Consider the following 18099-nt stretch of genomic DNA (forward strand, 5'->3'; position numbering starts at 1 on the left):
TACACGGCTCCCCGAACCACCATGAAGCAAGGCATCCTCTCATTCGGCCTCCTCGGACTGGCAGTGCTGAGTTCTAGTGCAGTCCTGTCCTCAGATTCAAATCAGAATCAGTCTATTCAGTCCATTTCACGGCCCCCACACAAGAAGAATCTTCGTGATTGTGACTGTTTCACCGTGTCCGGTCCCGACCCAGGGTACTTCCAACACTACAAGCTCTGGGACTTTCGCTCCGTTCCATTGCAGAAAGAGCGCCATTCGAATCAACCGGATCCAGACAATGGGTCAGATGATAGGTGGCCAGATTTGAAGGGCAAGAAACGAAAGAGTCATCGGCACGATGAGGACGACGATGACGACGATGACGACGACGACGACGACGAGCATAACGACGATGACGATGATGAGGACGACGAGGAAAACGAGGACCCCGAGAGCCTCTGGTTCTTCGAGACAGCATTTGACAAGGACTGGCTAAGCCAGCAGTGGCAGCGCCCTCAAACGTCCCTTGCTCCCGTGACTATGATCAACTCCAAAAAGAACATCTTCTTCACTAAGAATCACCAGCAACTCGATGATGATCTCGCCACCTATCTTGTCATGCGCTCACATCGTCACTGGAACTATACCAGTACTGCCGAGATCGAAACACGCGTCCGCAATATCTTCCGCTGCTCCATACGCGTTCATTTCCGCATCTTGCCGGTCAATACGGTGATTTCGCAACCTCCAGGCACGGAGGAATGGCCTCTGTTAGATCTCCAACAAGATGTCACTCCAATACTAGGTAAGCAGACTCTGTCAGAAAACGGAACAGCTTCCATCGCCGAAGCCCGACCTCCTACCGGAGCCTGTGTCGGCATTTTCACATATCACGCCCGCAACTGTGAATCCGACATCGAGATTCTAACCAGCGACCCATTGTACCGGGTACACTATGCCAACCAACCCGATTATGACCCGGAAACGGATGAAATGATTCCTGGCGCCAGCACAGTTGCAGATGTCCCAGTACACTGGACAACCTGGTCCACGCACCGTCTAGACTGGCTTTCCGACACCTCGCGCTGGTGGGTGAATGACGAGCCCCAAGCAGCCAAGACCTACCGCGTGCCCAATCTCCAAAGTAGACTGGTGATCAATCTTTGGAGCGATGGAGGGGTATGGACCGGTGACATGCGAATCGGAGACAGCATCTTCCTAGCCATCGAGTACATCGAGCTCGCGTACAACCGCTCCTCCGACGGCTCCGGTGGCGTAACGATTCCGCCATCGCAACGACATGGTGGCCACCAAGAACCTTTCGGCAACAGATCGGTCGCTGAATTCGATCCTATGTGGGGAGAGTCATGGGCGCCGAACACTGACATCGTCGAGGGGACCACCAAGAAGAAACACAAATGCAAGAAGGGCAAGTGCCACAAGCAGAAAAAGAAGCATGGCAAAGGCCGGAAGCATGGCAAAGGTCGGAAGCATGGGAAAGGGGCGGAGCATGAGAAGCACTCGTGGTGTCGCCGTGCCTGTAATATCGATGACCTTCATTTTGCCAATGGCGGACTAGCCTATTGATTAGCGTTATCTTTATTTAGCTATATCCTCCACTCATTTTGGTTGGTGACGGGCGAGCGTGGGGTTGTATTTTATTTTTAAAAACTCCAGGAAATCATAACCCTTTTTTTTGGAATTCTACCATCGACCTAGGCTGGCTGACTAGGCTGGCTCTGTTCTATCTACATCTAACCCTGAACCAAAGCATGGAAGTTCTCATGGGATTGATTGTGTGGCCCTGCCTCAATATTCACGCTAGCTGACTATACCACGTCCTTTGTAAAGCACTGATGCAAAAGGACAAGGGTTGGATGGACACATGAACTTGTCCAGGCCGTCTCCTTTTGCAAATATTCTATGGAAAGAAACACTGTGGTAACACATTCCCAGCTCTGTCCAGACCATAGAGTGCTTTCTTTCACCTGCTCATTTGTCAACAACAATGGGGTATCATTCGAAACTCATCCAGAGCCTTAATAAAACATCATAGAAAAGAAAGAAACGAAGGAGAGAAAAAAAAAAAAAAAAAAACAAAAAAAAGTAAACCCGAACCCTGATGAAATTATCGCCCATCCTTCGCCCCCCGCCCCGTTCTCTTTATCTATATCGCCATGCACGCCAGAAGAAAAATGAAATTGTAAGAAACCGAAGCCGCAAGCGCCCTTGGGGTAGCAATCGTCCATGTACTGGAGTTGATGGTGGATGAGAGGATGGAGGGTGTGGACAAAAAAAGGGTGTGTATAGAGGTATTTCCGTTATACAAGGAGCTGTTTTGACTCCGTTCCACGGATGAGGTTATGGTATGGTAGGGAGTGCGCATCAGCCTTAGCAATGCTCTCAAAGGAGCGTATCACCATGTACATCGATGGGGCTAAACTCCCCATGTAGGCCGCCATTCATGAGCTCGGCGACGATCTTCCTGCGCAGAAGCGTCGTATGGTCGGGACCAAAGGCAGTGGGTTCGATGCCCAGCGCAACAGCTTTGGCGTTTGTCAGGAGGAAAACACCGCAGTCGCTCCCGTTATCCTGGTGAGAGGACACAGATGGTAAAAACGTCCACTCGTCTTCGATGAATTTCTCACTCAATTCACCTCGAAGCCAGCCCTTAATGGTCTTGACCTGAGAGTGACCCCGATCGCCTAGAGAGTCGAAGTACTCAATCGTCCGCTCGGCGGGTCGTACCACCATGAGAGTCCAGTGGCTATGTTGATGTACCGGTATGAACACTGTATCAACGTCCAAGAGACCTGTGCCGCCGATTTTGGCGCGATTGGCCCATCGGCGAACACCTTGGTATCCTTTATCGCGAAGGGTGGAGTAGAAGAAGGTATTGAAAGCATGGAAGCGGGGCCGTTCATTTGGACCAGTATTCTCGGTGGATTGGCGGAGATATTGGACAATGACAGTAAGGTAAGAATTGATGATTTCGTCGTTCAGCCACGCTAGAGGCTTAATGCAGGTGGCAATATCTTTTTGGAATAGGTCGTCTCCGGAAGGGGATCGGGCAACAGCATGGCCTTGGGAATAACGCATAGCTTCCGATACGCGATTCAGCCATTGGAATGAAAGCTCCCGCACAACGAAGGGTCCCTTTGGGATGATCCTAGCCGGACGCCCTTGCTCACGTTCCAATGCTAGTCTTTCCTTCTCGCGCTTCTCCCATGCCGGCGCAAATATAGACGCGATACGATTGGCTGGCAAAGGTTTCTTTTCGGGGTAGAACAGCTGCACTGCGGATACCGGACGTCCAAAGGGAAGTTTCTCGAATGCCTGCGATTGCCGACACCAGGGATCATCAACTTGCAGGTCATCTTGAAATAACGGTCGTCGGGTCTGCTTGGGAGGTGCAGATTGAACAGGCCGGACTCGTTGCGGCGAAGGTGTGAACTTTATTGGTCTCCTGGGATGGAGATGTGAGCCTAATTCTGTCGGGAGTTCTGGAGCCAGTGGGAGGTCGATGTGTATCGGCTCAGGTTCTGCGAGGAAGGGGTATGCTTCGGTTTGCGATTCTTCAAATTGCTGTGTTGGTGAAAGGACTGGGGATGAGGGAGGTGATTCTGGAAATGCGCCCGGGATGGCCAAAGTGAATTCTCCTGGAACAGGTGCATTCGTGAGCAAATTTACATTCAACTTGCTCAGCTATTTTTGCTTAGTACCTTCAGAATCTGGGGAGAGCCGCTGCCCGCCCCTGGGACCCAAGAAAGGATCCTGGGAATCGGGTGTTATGGCACCATTGTGGATCGGAGCTGGCTGCGACTTGCGTCGAGACCATGAAAAAAATCGTTTCATCATCGTTGAGTCGTGAGTCGAAAAAGGACCCTCAAGAGGGAAGGCGGGTCAAGGCGGACGTGAAACACGCAGCACAATCAAGTAGAGACTAAATCAGAGCAAAAAGGGGACGGCGGATCGGCACATGTATGCGACAAAAAAGGTAAAAGGATAGATTCTAGCATCCATCATTGAGAGGGCCAACCCCAGAAGAGTGGAGGAGCCCTGTCGCGGAGTTGCGATCAGGACGGTAATGCGCGCTTCTCTTTCATCATCTGGGAGAGCGCCAGCTGACTCATCAAGCTAACCCACATCGGGGGATCTGCAGGTAAGCCGCGTGAAAGAAATTGTGCACTATAAAGGCGACCAAGGTCTATGAAAATGGTAGAGAACTTATAAATGGAAATTTTTTTACTAGAAATTTTCAACTTATGCATCGGCTGTTTTTGCAGTCAATGGAGCCTTAAGGATACAGATAGTAGTATGTACATGTATCGCTTTAAACTATGTCCCCAAGAGGTCTTCTTCCAGCACAGCCCGCTGGGCTGGAACACCAGAAGGCATCAAAGGCTGTGAAGGGGAAAGAAACCAAAACCAACAAGAACCTCGACTTCGTACGGCTAATTAGGGACTCCAAGTCCCAGCACTTCAAAAACGGGGGTGCCACATTAATGACCACCCATGGAATCCCTGAGCGATCAATGTATCAGTTCATATCCTACCAGCAAATAATTGAGAAAAAAACAGTCCCTACCTGCGTATACGACCAGTTTGGTCACAACCTCTACATCATAACGGACACGAGGTTTCTTAATCTGAGCAAACACCTCTTTCTCATCTCGTTGCGACCCATCAAAAGCAGGCGGGGGAAGGGGCGACGATCGAGGAATATTGGTGTCTATCTCCACCGTAGAAGAGTTTGGACTGCCTCTTCCCATCATGTGTTCGTACTCATCGAGCTTCGAGGCCTTTCTTGGGAGAATGGGGCCCCCATTTGCTTTGCCGTTTTCATCGGCCGGGGAGTCGCGGTTGCTCCCAGACTGGCTTTCCCGTCGACGTTTCTCCCGATAGGCCAAGGTCTCATATGCATCAGCTTCAGATTGAGGTCCTATAGATATAGCACGACGACGAGGATGGCGGATAGTCGTGATGATAGATGGAATGTCAGAAAAATTGGGAAGCACTTCATGGTCCTTCAAGTTGGACGGCACGGTAGTATAGCGACTATAGATTTGAATTAGCCAAGATGAAGGCTACATCACCGGTTTTCAAAAATGACTTACGAAGCCGTAGTGAAAAATCGTCGAGGCAAGAGGAGGCCAAGTTTTTCTAGGCTGCGGAAGACCGGCGGCAAGATGCGTAGCAGCGTAGGCTTTGTGACCTCTCTCCACGCAAAGACGCACAACACTCCTACCACTAATCGAATCACCGTTTTCGCAAGGCCAATGCTCTCGTAGTTGTACGGAATTGTACCAGGCAACGGGTCTGTCCAAGCGAGGCTAGATAACTGAGCAAAATACCATGATCCCACGTCCACGCCGAGAGTAACACCGGCAAATGCAACACTGTCATCGAAGCAAGGGCAGTCATCGGCGGGCTCCGGATGAATCCGCACCAAAATCAGGATCACTAGAGGGACAACTAAGATCTCCTTCAAAGTTGCGGACAGAATATAATCGTCAAAGGCTGGTCCATAAGTATACTGAACCATGCCAATCAATGCGCCCAGAGCGCACCCAACGATAACATCGAAGAATCCGTGCATGCCACAGTAAAGTCGACCCAGCACGATTGATGTGACGTAAAGGTATGTGACGCTTTGAAGGATGAGGTTGGTTTGCGGGCTAACGGTCGAATCAGGCGAATTGAGCAGTGCGATTGCATACACGGCCACCGAGACGGCGTTAGTGGAATGCGTCGAAGGGAATCCATATTCCAGCGCCGCTGACCCCGAATGAGTGATCCGCTGAAGTGGCGGAGATAGTGGCCGGGGCAGGCATAACAAGTCTTTGATGAAGCCGCTGAAGAATACCCCAGAAGCGAGAATGTGCACTAGTCTGCAAGGCGCGAACCATTCGTATTAGCCACCCCGAGTCCCAGCCGTGAATTATTTTTAATTTATTTTTGGGGAGTTAAAAAAAAAAAAAAACCACGGTTGCAGATACATACCCTCGACCGAGGCTGGTATGGCCGCACCAAAACAGGAAGGGCAGGAAGACCATGAAAAATGTGTGAGTGCCGAGGTTGGCCGTGAACGCGAAGTATGAATCCAGCGTGGGCGTGCGGACTTTCTCCTGTAACCACGCGAGATATGGGGTTTCATATCGAATGAGTGGAATGAGTTTCTGTCGCGGCCAGTAGCGCCAGAGGGGTAATTGATTCGAGTCTATCGCGGGTCGCAAATGGCGCCGAGGTTAGCGGGAGACAGCTCCAGGCCAAGGCAAGTCCATCGAAAGCGAGGGAAGCCACTGCTCGGGGTAATGGTAGACTGCATACAGTGATTGAGACTCTTCAACCCAGCATCAGGCTGGTCCTTGGCGCCTTTGGCCATTGTGCAATGCTATCGAAGCGGGAACGATTGAAAGGACCTCCATACATGAACAGGCTGGTGCCTGCCACTCGATTCGGGGACGTCACGAATCAGCGATAGAACATAAGGAGCGAATGATAGTTCGGAATAAGGTAAAAGATATCGAGTGTCCAGATGTCTAGGTGTCCGCGTGTCTGGGTGTCGAGCAAGTCGAAGGAAAATGTCGGGGACGAGGAGATCGGAAGAAGTTCGCGAGGGTCGCGAAGATCGCTGTCGCATCCGCGGCTCCTCGTTGGCCCCTGATGCTGTGCCATGTGTGGGCTTAGTCACCCGCGGGCAGAAACAACGTCGAATTGCGATGGCAGTACCGAGTACATTCGGACAATAAGCGGATGGAAGGTGGTATATATATTGTGTATAATAGAGAATAGAAAATATAAAGCATGATGTAGAGTGCAATATAGGATGGTACTATACAGAGCAGCCCCAGCTGTTGTTTGGGGGAGCGGGAGAGTGGTTTCTTAGGCCTCCGCCGGCTAATCCTCGCATTGGACAATGAGGATCGGACACTTGAGGCTCCCGGGGATTTTGGTTAAACTTCTCTCGGTCCTCAGTATACTGTTTGTGTGTGCAAAAGACCAGCACACGATCCATCTGGCCGGTTTTCGCTCGTCGGGACCTGGGAACTTCGATATCCATGCTCCACTGCCCCCTCCGACTCCAAAACCGTCAAGCCCAGCCGAGAACTGGATTTGAGAACTGAATTTCATCGGTTGTAGTTGACAACGGCTAGCGGCAATTGTGGGACATTCCAACATGGATCAAGGCAGACTGGACAGTATGACAGGCCGGGCCAATATGCCATGACTTGCATGGTTCTGAATGTGGTCCGCCCTTAGTTCCCATCGATCTTCAGGCACAAGAACTTGGTCAATTGACCCGCACAATTGGTCCCAGACAGGTTTTCTTTCTCTCTTGTTCTCCGGGGTTGTTGACGGTGGAGACTGCCCGCAGTAAACGGAGACTCTCATCGGCGTCATCGAATATCACATGACATCGGGGCACCCCGAGGCTGTAGCGATAAGACAATACGCCTTGTCAATGCCAGAGGCAGCTGAATAGCTGAACGGTGGGGAAGAAGGAGGGGCAAAGCGGAGGCCAACAGGACGAAAAAAGAAACCGGATCGGGGCGATCGCAGCAATCAAGTTGAAACGTCCACCCGCCAGAGGGCGAATGGCACAAAGCGGAGCCCTGGCGTCATGGCGGTGCGGCGCGTTGCCATGGCAGCGGCCGTGTAAACACGGGTCTCGCCCGGACGAAGACCCTCTTCCATCGCCAGTCGATCCCTCTATCGCGATCCTCGTCTTTTAGATCGGGCCTCGCTCTCTCCCTTCTTCTCTCTTCTAAATCTTCCTCCTCCTTCGCCCCCCCCCTGCCTCAACGTGCTCCTCGACACTCACCCCGATCCAACCTCAATCTCCAACCTTCCGGCAGATAGCCGCGACCCGACTTAACGACCCGCATTTTGACAAGAAGGGGCTCCATTCCATCCGCACCACTCACAATGAGCCAGATGTATGACGACCAGTACAACTATGCGGCTTCGCGACGCCGCTCAGTCGCCACTCCCCCCCCTCTATGACCCCACGCCACAGTCGAACGCGCAGTCACAGTGTTCGCGTGAGCAACGGAACCGCCAGCACACACACCAGCTTCTCCAGTGGACGAATGTCAGAAGCTACCAATATCACCCAGCCGCCCTCGTACTCAAAAAAGTTCGTAGTGGTGGGGGATGGTGGCTGTGGGAAGACGTGCTTGTTGATCAGTTACTCGCAGGGATACTTCCCAGAGGTGAGTGATCTCAATGGAGCCCCAAGCTCTGGTTGTCATATTCGTGATGTATACTGATAGAATACCATAGAAATATGTTCCGACCGTGTTTGAAAACTACATCACTCAGACCACCCACCGTCAATCAGGGAAAACTGTCGAATTGGCACTCTGGGATACTGCTGGACAGGAAGAGTATGATCGTTTGCGCCCATTATCCTACCCAGAGACCGACCTTCTATTCGTCTGTTTCGCTATAGACTGCCCTGCATCCCTAGAAAATGTGGTGGACAAGGTATGTCATTATCGCGCTATCTCTTTCTCCTTCTTCTCCCTCCTTCTTCTCCCTCCTTCCCCTTCCTCCCCCTCCTCCTTCCCCCTGAATAACTCGGCTAATTCTGTGCAGTGGTATCCTGAGGTACTACACTTTTGCCCAACAACTCCTATCATCCTTGTTGGACTGAAGTCAGATCTGCGCAACAAGCGAACCTGCATTGAACTTCTGAAGACCCAAGGATTGACCCCCATCACTCCGGAACAAGGTCAAGCGGTGGCTCAGCGGATGGGAGCGACCTATGCAGAGTGTAGCAGTAAGGAAATGCGCGGCGTGGATGAGGTCTTCGCCAAAGCTGTTGACATGTCTATCTCAATCGAAGAGCAGGGTTACATGACTCAGCAATCAGGTCATCAGCGCAGCAGCAGCAAGCTCTCCACAGGCGGAGGAGGCGGAGGAAGAGTACCAGGCAAGAAGATCAAGAAGCGAACCTGCAAGATCTTGTAAAACACCTCCCACATTTCCTCCCAACTGCCTTCTTGGCCATTTTTCTCTTCTCTTCTTACCCTGGTCCGATCAAATGCCTGGTTGCTTGGTCGGCTTGCTTGCCTGCTCCTGTGTATGTGCCATGTCGCTGCAAGCTGGACAAAGCTGGACATGAACTACGAAAAAATTATCTTGGTGTTTCTAGGATCGCTGCGCGCCCTTACCCGACCAACCTTTTGGTTCCTCTTGCTACTGGAGGCAGTTTGTCACTTTCTTTTTGGATTCAACGATTGTATCTCAACAGCTGCCTTTCCCCCTTGCTTCTCTTTCTTCTTTCCCTGTCTTCTCATGACCCTTCTGTCTCTTTTTTTTTTTTCCCTTGCTCTCATGACTCGGGTCTTTGCCAGTTGGCATGCATGGGACTGGTGTTTCTCGTTTATGTTACCTGATATGCTCCGTTGGCGAAAGCGACCTCTTATGTGCTACTGAAACAATACAATGTGATTTCTGATATTCCACGCAATATTATCCACGTAGACAGACATAATATTTCTTTTCTTTCGTAAATTATAATGCAACGCGAAGAAAAATGGTATCGTAAAGAGTAATACAGACATATCACCAATAATTAACGCCTACTGGCTGGCCATGGAGTCCCCTTCTTCATGTTGGAGTCCTGCATTGCCTTCGGTCTCGCCACTAACATTGCGCTTCCCCTGGGCGGCATCCTCCAATTCCTCTTCAGGCCGGCCCATGAAGTTCTCAAACTGGGACCATAGAGCCTCAACAGATCCAAATTCGTTGCCGACCTAGTCCAGTTAGTATATTCTGTTAACTCGCCCTGATGAGCGAGGACAAGACAGCTGAGGTGAAACACGTACGGTGATGATACTCTCCAGGTTTCGATTCAGACGATTGATATTTTGTAGAACTTGTTCCATGCCCTGTCATCATTCCATGATATGAGTATGGGCTTGGAATATACTAATCCGGCCGATAGCGTTGCTGAGTCACTCACCACGGCGATTTCGCGGACCAATTCCTCGCGTTGCTGCTCAAAGACGGTGGGGGATGCAGCGCGTCCGCCAGAGCCGGGGGTAGACGACAGCCACGCCATCTTCGACGATAAAAAAAAGGGGGGTAAGCTGATTAGAGTAGAAAGGAGCGATTGAGAGGTGGGCCGACAGTTAGCTCGGACTGTCCGACGCGGTCGGCTGCTGCGTTCTGTCGGGAGTTGGCAGCAAGAGGACCGCGTTCAACGTCGGACCGAGTTCTCAAACGCGACTTTATCTCCGACTGTCGCACGAAATGGGTGTCGTGCAGGTGTCTTGTACTGCACGGTCGGCTCTAGTGTCCGTTGAAGTTGCCAGAAACTGGTGCTTGCCTCGGGATTGCAGGGAAGAAGTCGTGTTTGTGGTGGTGGGGCATTTGTTGATAAAGAGTTCCCCCGCGATTGGAGCAGAACTAGAGTTACCCCGGTCGCAACCTCGGATGGAAGAGCTCATTGAGACGAATTCTACCAGGACCATAATTTCATTTTGGGGTCTAGCGACATCATGGAATGTTTAGGAAGTCCTCCGTGTAAGGTCAATAGTTTAATATTGTCCTGAGAGACGTCGCGTACAAGCTGGGCAGGCTGTGGTGTGGATACTTGCACTTAGGCACATTGAATGGATATCGAGCAAGGTTAAAGTAGTTATATTTTTGTCTGCGATATCTAACAAAGGTTCCAGACGATCTGGTAGCAAGATTTAGAAATCTGTTCCCTAGTTTGCGTCAAAAATTGTCCGGTATACCCCTTAGCTCTTGAAATTTGCAAACAACGAAATAGTAATACATTTAGTCAATCAAGATATACTTGATATCTAGAATATCAGACGAAGGGTTTGCTTTCTCATAGCAAAAGAAATCATGTGAATTGATGGGTTACTTGGTCAGGGAAGCAAGTTATGTCTTGGGTGCGGTTGTCAAGCAGTTCTCCACACCAATATATATAATATGCATGCTATTCGAGTTTCGAAGCTGGAACATCTTATTTGATGTATGACCGAACTAACTGATTACTGGCGAGAAAGATCTTCATAAGTTTGATTCGAGAAGGGGATTGAAATTATTAGTCTAGACGATCAATTAAGGCAATTCACGGATATAGTATGTTCCCATGTAGTATGTTCTCATGCGGCCCTGTGGTCATATTCCTCTTTCACACAACTTTAATTATCCTCTACAACATAAATTCATTTCAAGCTCCAGTTTCCTGTTTGATCATGTCATGTCAAGGTCTCCTGATAGAGAGAACTTTACAGGTTGAAAGCCAGAGCACCAGCCAGGAGGCCAACGGCAGCAGCAGGGTGAGCCAGGATGGCGGCACCAACACCAGTGGAAGGAACAGCAGTCTCCGAGGAAGTGCCACTAGCAGAAGTACCGGTACCCGAGGCACTACCGGCTGTAGCAGACCCAGAAGCGGTCTCGGTGCCAGTAGCACTGACGGCGCTGGTGGTGGTGATGAGAGTGTTCGCAGTGGAGGCTGTGGTGCTAGATTCGGTGGTCGATGCAACACTAGACGTAGTGCTGGCGGAGGTCGAGGAGGTATGAGCGGAGCCGGTCACATTGAATTGCTCAGATTGAGCAAGGATTCCGGTGTTATCGGGGGAGTCGGACATCAGGTCAATCTGGTAGCCATGTCTGAATTGGTATTAGCTTTCATGCACGAGAATGATAGAAGGCACAAGGAGTGGCGCGGAGAAGACCAGGGGAGGATATAACCATACCCGGCAGTGACGCCGCTGAGAGCATCAACAGTATATGATCCTTTGGAGGTGTCCACACCCGAAGCAAGCTTCTTCTCAACGTTGGGATACACTGCATTGTTGACCAGGTAAAGATCGAAGCTCGAGGCGTCGGTACTGGGTTGAATTAGTTATTGTGCGGGTCACCGAGAGATTTAGAGGTCATAAACATACTCGACGGAAGTCCACTTCACGGTGAAAGACTTCGAGGCAGAAATATCGGCGCCCTTCTTAGGCTCAGTGACAGACAGAGCTAGAAATTATCAGTAGAGTCTCTGGGATACATTTAGATATGCTTGACTTACCCCCAACAAGGCCGCCGAGCGGAATCAAAGACAGGACGAGCGAGAGACGCATTATTGCAATTTCCAAGGGAAAGTAAAAGAAACGAAAGACAAAGTCAGTTTGGATTGGGCACAAAAGGTGTAGAAAGAAATGATATCTTTAGCAATGGCGAGGGAGGAACTATGTAATTAAGTACTACGAAAACACTCTACGATAAATACAAAACGCACAGTAAAATCTATCTGTTGGCAAGCTAAGACAAGTCTAATAATATCTGAATCAAATCATGTCACTGGAGGGTATGGACTTGGAAGTCAAGATCTGTGTTGGGCATACGATATGTCTCTGCAGTATGGAACGGGAGCCCTGAGAGGCAACCATGGACCCTCTCGGTGGGAGCTGAATCCGCCCCAGTCCCCGGACCACTTCGAAAATTTCAGGGTCTGCACGCCGTGCTGCTCTCAACAATGGATAGTGGAAGCCGGTTGAATCCGAATGGTGACAGCTTGTAAGGAGGTTCGGCTGAAGCCGTCGGTCGGCCTGACCGGGGACTGTATTTCGTGTTAAGATCCCGCCGATTGGGCCGATAAAGACCCTGGTCCCGTCACAGCCGCTAGTGTATCTTGGCGATATGTGGCGCCGAACGGATCCTGTACCGAAACATGTCCCCGGGTCAGTATCTCCAGCACAGACCATGGCGCTAGTATAGGTTTTACAACAATGTACATGCGTCCTCGGTTTTGGTAAATTTCAGCCATGGATAGGTAACTGTATTTCAAAAGACATACATACTCTGGGCTTTTTTTTGCCTTTTCTTCTTTACCGTTTTGACAAGCACCTTTTCTGTATCCTATCTTACATGTCTCTTTTTACCAGGGTCCGAGCATAGCCCTATCTAGACCATGACGCGTTGAAGTGGGTTAGTTGCGCCTGACGATAGAAATTGTCACCGAGCACGCCATTTCCACAGTAAGATAGACGATACACCGGGGCAGGTCTTCTGCGGTCTGCAATTATTTTCATCTCGAGGAAAGATCTTTGGAGTAGGGGAAGTTCGCCTATGATCACGGAACTACCGGATTGATGGGACAAACGATTTTCATGATCGACGCTAGGCTCCATCGGGCTATCCGGTACCAGGGACGGTCAAACAGAACGCGATAAAACAAGACGGCGGAAATTATCGTGAGCTTGGCGAAAGCCAGTTGTTCTTGGCATGCCTCATGGTCAATCTTGTGGGATCTCATGAACGTCACTGATCCGATTATTAATAGAATACCCAGGGGCAAGCCCAAAGTGTTAATAAATTTTTAGAAAGCCCCGGATTTTCACCGTAGGCAGACCTTGAGACATGACCCATGAAATATCGGACCACATCACCTTTCAGGAACAGAGGATTCCACACGTGGGTACATAGTGTTTCACCGAGCCTCTCCGATTTCAGCACTCGAAGAAGCAAGGGTGATGTGGGCGCTTCTCCAGCAAATCTCCAAAACCGATTAATCGTTAGGGTACGGATAATAGGGCTGTGCATTTGGATTTCCACCAGCGGAACTGGCGGTTATGATTGCTCGCAGGAAATAGATGGAATAAATTCGGCTGCCTCAGTAAATGAGGCGTTTTATGTTTGTAGTCATGATGTACAAGACTCCCCTAGGGAAGGTTTTAGCGAGTGGCACCAGGCCAGTCATAGTAAGTCAATAGCCATAAATGTTCGTGTTACTGAAGATGAGATATTTCAGCTTGAGAATTCTAGAGATATAGGGGGATTGAAAAGGGGGCGTACAAATTTTCCTGAAGGGTCCGACCGACGAAAGCAGCTGAATCAACCCAAACGCTAACACTCATCGCGTTGACAGGGAATATCCCATAACCCCATTTGTCGATAACAACAGGCGCAGCATGGTTCCCTAGAATGTCGACCCACTGCTGGTTCGTATTTCGTGGACCAATGAACATTCGTTTCTTGGCCGACCCTGCATTACTTAGAATACATGCCAGACCGGAGGGGTGATAGGCGTTCCCATAACGAACAAATCCTGAGACGTCGTTAGCTCTGCCACGTTCCAAGAGAAAATAAGACGACAGAAAACTCAGACCGATGCAATTAGGTTTGTCGAAATAATCTTCTTGTTCGCCATAGGCAAACAGCTTTCGAGCCTGGGTGAGGAGTGGGATTTTGCCTTTGCACGATGGCACCATCGGGCTCTCAACGTTGGCTCGTATTCCATACATGTCGCCATAGAATACGCAAGGATGGCCTCCTTTACGGAGCAAAATCAAGGCATATGCTAGCAATTTGAATGAAGAGGCTACTGGAGTCTGATGCTGTTGGTCAGTATGATTATAACCTGGCATAAATGATCAACAAACGAGGGTCTCACGTACTTCCAGCATTTGTCCAGGTTGCTTTAGACCATCCTTAGTACCATATTCACCAATATTTAACCGAATTTACCAAGTGAAACCCTAGTAAAAACCTATGCCGTGGACTTACAGTATCATGATTCGAAACAATGGTCTTCAAAATATCAGCCTCATGAAATGACGGAACAGGAATATGGTTTCTTACCACTGAATGGTCGGGTTTACTTTCGACCAATGTGTTTTTGAAAACACTCCGGAGGTCAGCTCCCGGAGCGAGTGAAAGTTTTGAGAAGTTTTCGAGTAGAGGGACGTCATAAGCCGCAACTTGATAATCCAGGGTCTCCAAGTACTTCAGGAGTGCTTTGATATCGCCCGTCCAATATTCCCCAATCACGAAGAAATAGGAATTGGTCGTTTTCCGGATATGTTCCACGAAGTCTTTTTGAAATCCGGCAGAGAAATGTTTAGCAGCATCCAATCTCATTCCACCGAGAGACAAGCTACTTGTGATCCAAGTTCCCCATTTGAGAAGATCTTCACGAACTTCAGCATGCGAAAGATCTAGATTAGCAAACATCAGATAGTCATAGTTTCCATTTTCCATCGAGACATCAGTTGCCCAATCCTTGTTAGATGCATGGATTTTGTAAATGGCTTGCTTCTTGCGTTTGTCATCCCAGTCAACCCCATTGAAATGCTGCCAATGATATTTCATGGAACTGTAGATATCTCCACGACCACTAAATTCAAAGCCAACCCAGCCATTTACCTCTAGAGGTTTGGAGAGCTCAATATCACGTCCTGAAAAGAAATATTAACCCGGGGAAAATTCGAACCGGTGCAAATGAGAATTATGGTGAACTGAGAATAGTAAGGGACAATCTTACTCTTGGGATCTACTTCGATAGCCTCAAACTTTTCTGGAAAATCTGCCCCTGCCTTATGGTTGAGTACAGCATCCCAAATGATATCAATGCCCAAATAATGCGCTTGGCGCACCAATTCTTCAAGGTCTTGTCTAGTGCCCCACTTGGTTGAGATTGACCCTTTCTGATCGAACTCCCCAAGGTCATAGATGTCATAGATATCATAACCATTACCACAAGGATCCATTCCCTTGCAGCCCGGGGGAATCCATATTTTATCGATGCCAATTTCTTTCAAATCAGGTAAGGCCAATTTTAACCGATTCCAGTGGTATCGATCGGCAGGCACATGCCATTCAAAAGCCTGCATAATCAGAGTGTTATCTGGAGCAGTCCATGATGAAAGTTGATCACGATTCTTGAATGCATCTAGTGAAGAATAAAACGAACATTAGACTTGCACCTCCGCATGCTGGCAATGTCTGGGGGAAAGGGATGGGTATTGACCTTCTCTCTCTCTCCATATTTGGTGTTTCCGCCATCGGGGTCGATGACAGCATGATAAGAACGAGATCATCGGGGACTTCAAGTCACTGTATATTCATTGCAATCAAGATGTGGAGGACAAATCAGTTAAAACTATAGGGATTCGTAACAACAAAAATCTTGACATTCATTCATCACCAAGTAGAGTAGCCACAGACCACATAATTAACCGATGGGTACCGTACCGCCATTCAGGTCCAAGACATGTGGAGTTAAAAATTTCAACTTGGTGGGGTTTGACGTAATTTTACCTTTCGTTCGTCATAAATTACATAGGATCAAACCACCACAACCAGTCCACAACAGAGGAATCTATTTTCGTCAACCTAGAAATATGAAGAAACTAATGTTCAAGCTGCGCAGAAAACCACTTGATTCACGCTTTGGGGACTAGGAATTATTGGATACGAAATGGCTTTGAAATATTTACAGTATAATGAAATATGGACAAACGAAAATGACGAGAGGGATAAGAATCCAGTGCGACCGTGTGCAAGCGCAGAAAACGTGCAGAATTGTGGCAGCAAGGGATATCTTCATGAAAGAGAGAAGTCAAGCCATCAACAATTAAAGAATAAATAGTTTTGCCAAGCTCAAAAGATCATCAAGCTTGTCATAAACGTGAGCATAACAAGTCCCCACATCGTGTGATCGCCAGGCCCTTTATTTTTGGCCCCCAATGAAACAGATTGACCTGTTACTAGTTGTGTATAGGAAACATTCTTCGAGGAGTAGCCGCATAGCCCACTCCCTTCCATTAAGTGACTAGGGAAAAAGACTCGCGGTTCTCCTTTCGCCATGTTAACGGTAAGCTGCCCTACATCATCGACCTCATATGCCGTGCAACCCAGGACCTCAGTGACAGCTGTGCCAGCATTAAAGCTAACTGGCATTCCGACAGGGTAGGAGCCACCGTTTATACCTTGAGTCGATAGGAGCATGAGGACTTGTCGCCCTTCGACGCCTTTGTAGAAGCCGAGTTCACTCCCACCTTGGAAAACGGTGCGAGTTGGAAGGTCAAGGTAGCCCGGATCCAGGCTGTAGGCATGCTTTCGAATTCGGTTCAGAGTTGCAATTAGATGATATAGCTCCGTGCCATTATTGTAGCTAGAAAGCCACACAGCTTCTCGATTCTCCGGTTGTCCTGTTCCGTTGAAGTGTTGTTCTTGCCCTTGATAGATCATTGGAATACCGTCAAATAGGATGGTGAAAGTCAATGTGTTCTTCGCAATCTTGAGTAAAAGAAGTTCAATCAGCGATGGTAGATAATCGAATGCATTTGGATATGGTATACTTACTGATATATCTTCAGTCAAACCCGCGATTCTGGCAAGGTCATGGTTTTCAGAAAAGGAAACAAGCGCAGTGACGTCGGGACATGAGTTTTTCATTTCCTCTACCTTGAGAGCAAGTGATGAAGTGTTGCCCTTTGTGAATGCCTCCAAAATGGAGAAATAAACCGGGTAGTTGGGAACACTTCCGATGTAATTTTCTTGGTAGTCGCAGATAATGCTCACCTCTCGTTGGTAGACCTCTCCCGTCATGAACCCGCCCACAGCATGACCGAAGTTCTTAAGAAAACCTGGACTGACATGCTTAGCCGCATCAACTCGAAGTCCATCAACAGAGTACTTCTTTATTATATCCTGGGCCCAGGTCTCTAACAGGGTTTGGACATCGATGTGTTCAGTGAAGAGGTCAGGGAGCGCCACCTCCCAATCACCTGTTTGACACAACTGTGCATTGGTGAAATTATCCCAATCTGTGATATTGCAGGCGGCATGGAAATAATCAGAGTTGTTGAACGGCGTGAAGACTGAGTAGTCGACGTGCGTGGCCGGGTCACTTCCATTGGTCATGTACGCCATGTTGTTAATGACAGTATCCATCAGCAGGTACATGCCCCGCGAATGAAGTGCTTCACTCAAGCTAAGTAGGTCTTGAGATGTCCCGAAATGTGAGTTGAGGGAGTAGAGATCCAGGGGCCAGTATCCATGATAGGCTTCACCATATGAAGCCCGACCGGCAATGTTTTCAATAATGGGAGAAATCATCACAGCATCGAATCCCATTCCTTGGATATAGTCGAGGTGATCAATAGTTCCTCTCCATGTCCCTCCGCAATAGATTCCTTCGGTAGTGTTGCACGGAGACGTCGTTGAGCCATCGGTGCGGGCAAACCGATCTGTCATAGTCTGATAGATCGACCTGGACTTCCATTCCGAAAGGCTTGCGGCGAATACAGACTCAAAAAAGCATGAAATCGAAAATAGAAATACTATGCGACTGCTTGTTGATCGTGATAACATGTC

At 48.9% G+C, this 18099-nt stretch overlaps 8 protein-coding genes across 8 annotated transcripts; 2 read left to right on the forward strand and 6 right to left on the reverse strand.

Moving 5' to 3' along the window:
* Positions 1-21: 21 nt before the first annotated feature.
* Positions 22-1566, forward strand: N7462_004842 (glycoside hydrolase family 16 protein; the record flags this gene model as incomplete). Its single annotated transcript, XM_057076568.1, has 1 exon — positions 22-1566. One exon carries the CDS (start codon positions 22-24, stop codon positions 1564-1566), a length of 1545 nt encoding a protein of 514 aa, XP_056936073.1.
* Positions 1567-2382: 816 nt separating this feature from the next.
* On the reverse strand, positions 2383-3837 carry N7462_004843 (SUMO protease ULP1; the record flags this gene model as incomplete). Its single annotated transcript, XM_057076569.1, has 2 exons — positions 2383-3638; positions 3702-3837. The coding sequence occupies 2 exons, from the start codon at positions 3835-3837 to the stop codon at positions 2383-2385; spliced, it is 1392 nt and encodes a 463-aa protein (XP_056936074.1).
* A 595-nt stretch (positions 3838-4432) lies between these two features.
* Positions 4433-6364, reverse strand: N7462_004844 (phosphatase PAP2 family protein; the record flags this gene model as incomplete). The annotated part of the gene is made up of 5 exons (XM_057076570.1): positions 4433-4503; positions 4568-5037; positions 5097-5870; positions 5983-6199; positions 6310-6364. Coding segments are annotated over 5 exons (1587 nt in total), but the record flags the coding sequence as incomplete, so codon positions are not given.
* A 1544-nt stretch (positions 6365-7908) lies between these two features.
* Positions 7909-8955, forward strand: N7462_004845 (uncharacterized protein; the record flags this gene model as incomplete). Its single annotated transcript, XM_057076571.1, has 4 exons — positions 7909-7931; positions 8000-8195; positions 8266-8469; positions 8581-8955. The coding sequence occupies 4 exons, from the start codon at positions 7909-7911 to the stop codon at positions 8953-8955; spliced, it is 798 nt and encodes a 265-aa protein (XP_056936076.1).
* Positions 8956-9569: 614 nt separating this feature from the next.
* On the reverse strand, positions 9570-10051 carry N7462_004846 (DASH complex subunit DAD1; the record flags this gene model as incomplete). Its single annotated transcript, XM_057076572.1, has 3 exons — positions 9570-9743; positions 9816-9878; positions 9953-10051. 3 exons carry the CDS (start codon positions 10049-10051, stop codon positions 9570-9572), a joined length of 336 nt encoding a protein of 111 aa, XP_056936077.1.
* A 1183-nt stretch (positions 10052-11234) lies between these two features.
* Positions 11235-12080, reverse strand: N7462_004847 (GPI anchored serine-threonine rich family protein; the record flags this gene model as incomplete). Its single annotated transcript, XM_057076573.1, has 4 exons — positions 11235-11619; positions 11706-11840; positions 11898-11976; positions 12029-12080. The coding sequence occupies 4 exons, from the start codon at positions 12078-12080 to the stop codon at positions 11235-11237; spliced, it is 651 nt and encodes a 216-aa protein (XP_056936078.1).
* Positions 12081-13760: 1680 nt separating this feature from the next.
* On the reverse strand, positions 13761-15712 carry N7462_004848 (alpha-amylase; the record flags this gene model as incomplete). The annotated part of the gene is made up of 6 exons (XM_057076574.1): positions 13761-14330; positions 14397-14417; positions 14506-14529; positions 14581-15176; positions 15263-15605; positions 15692-15712. The coding sequence occupies 6 exons, from the start codon at positions 15710-15712 to the stop codon at positions 13761-13763; spliced, it is 1575 nt and encodes a 524-aa protein (XP_056936079.1).
* A 668-nt stretch (positions 15713-16380) lies between these two features.
* N7462_004849 (alpha-amylase) lies at positions 16381-17979 on the reverse strand (the record flags this gene model as incomplete). The annotated part of the gene is made up of 1 exon (XM_057076575.1): positions 16381-17979. The coding sequence occupies one exon, from the start codon at positions 17977-17979 to the stop codon at positions 16381-16383; it is 1599 nt and encodes a 532-aa protein (XP_056936080.1).
* Between the last annotated feature and the right edge of the window lie 120 nt (positions 17980-18099).

The sequence above is a fragment of the Penicillium macrosclerotiorum genome, assembly GCF_028827735.1.
Source record: "Penicillium macrosclerotiorum strain IBT 26536 chromosome Unknown utg000003l_segment0_segment0, whole genome shotgun sequence".
In the NCBI taxonomy this organism is placed as follows: domain Eukaryota; kingdom Fungi; phylum Ascomycota; class Eurotiomycetes; order Eurotiales; family Aspergillaceae; genus Penicillium; species Penicillium macrosclerotiorum.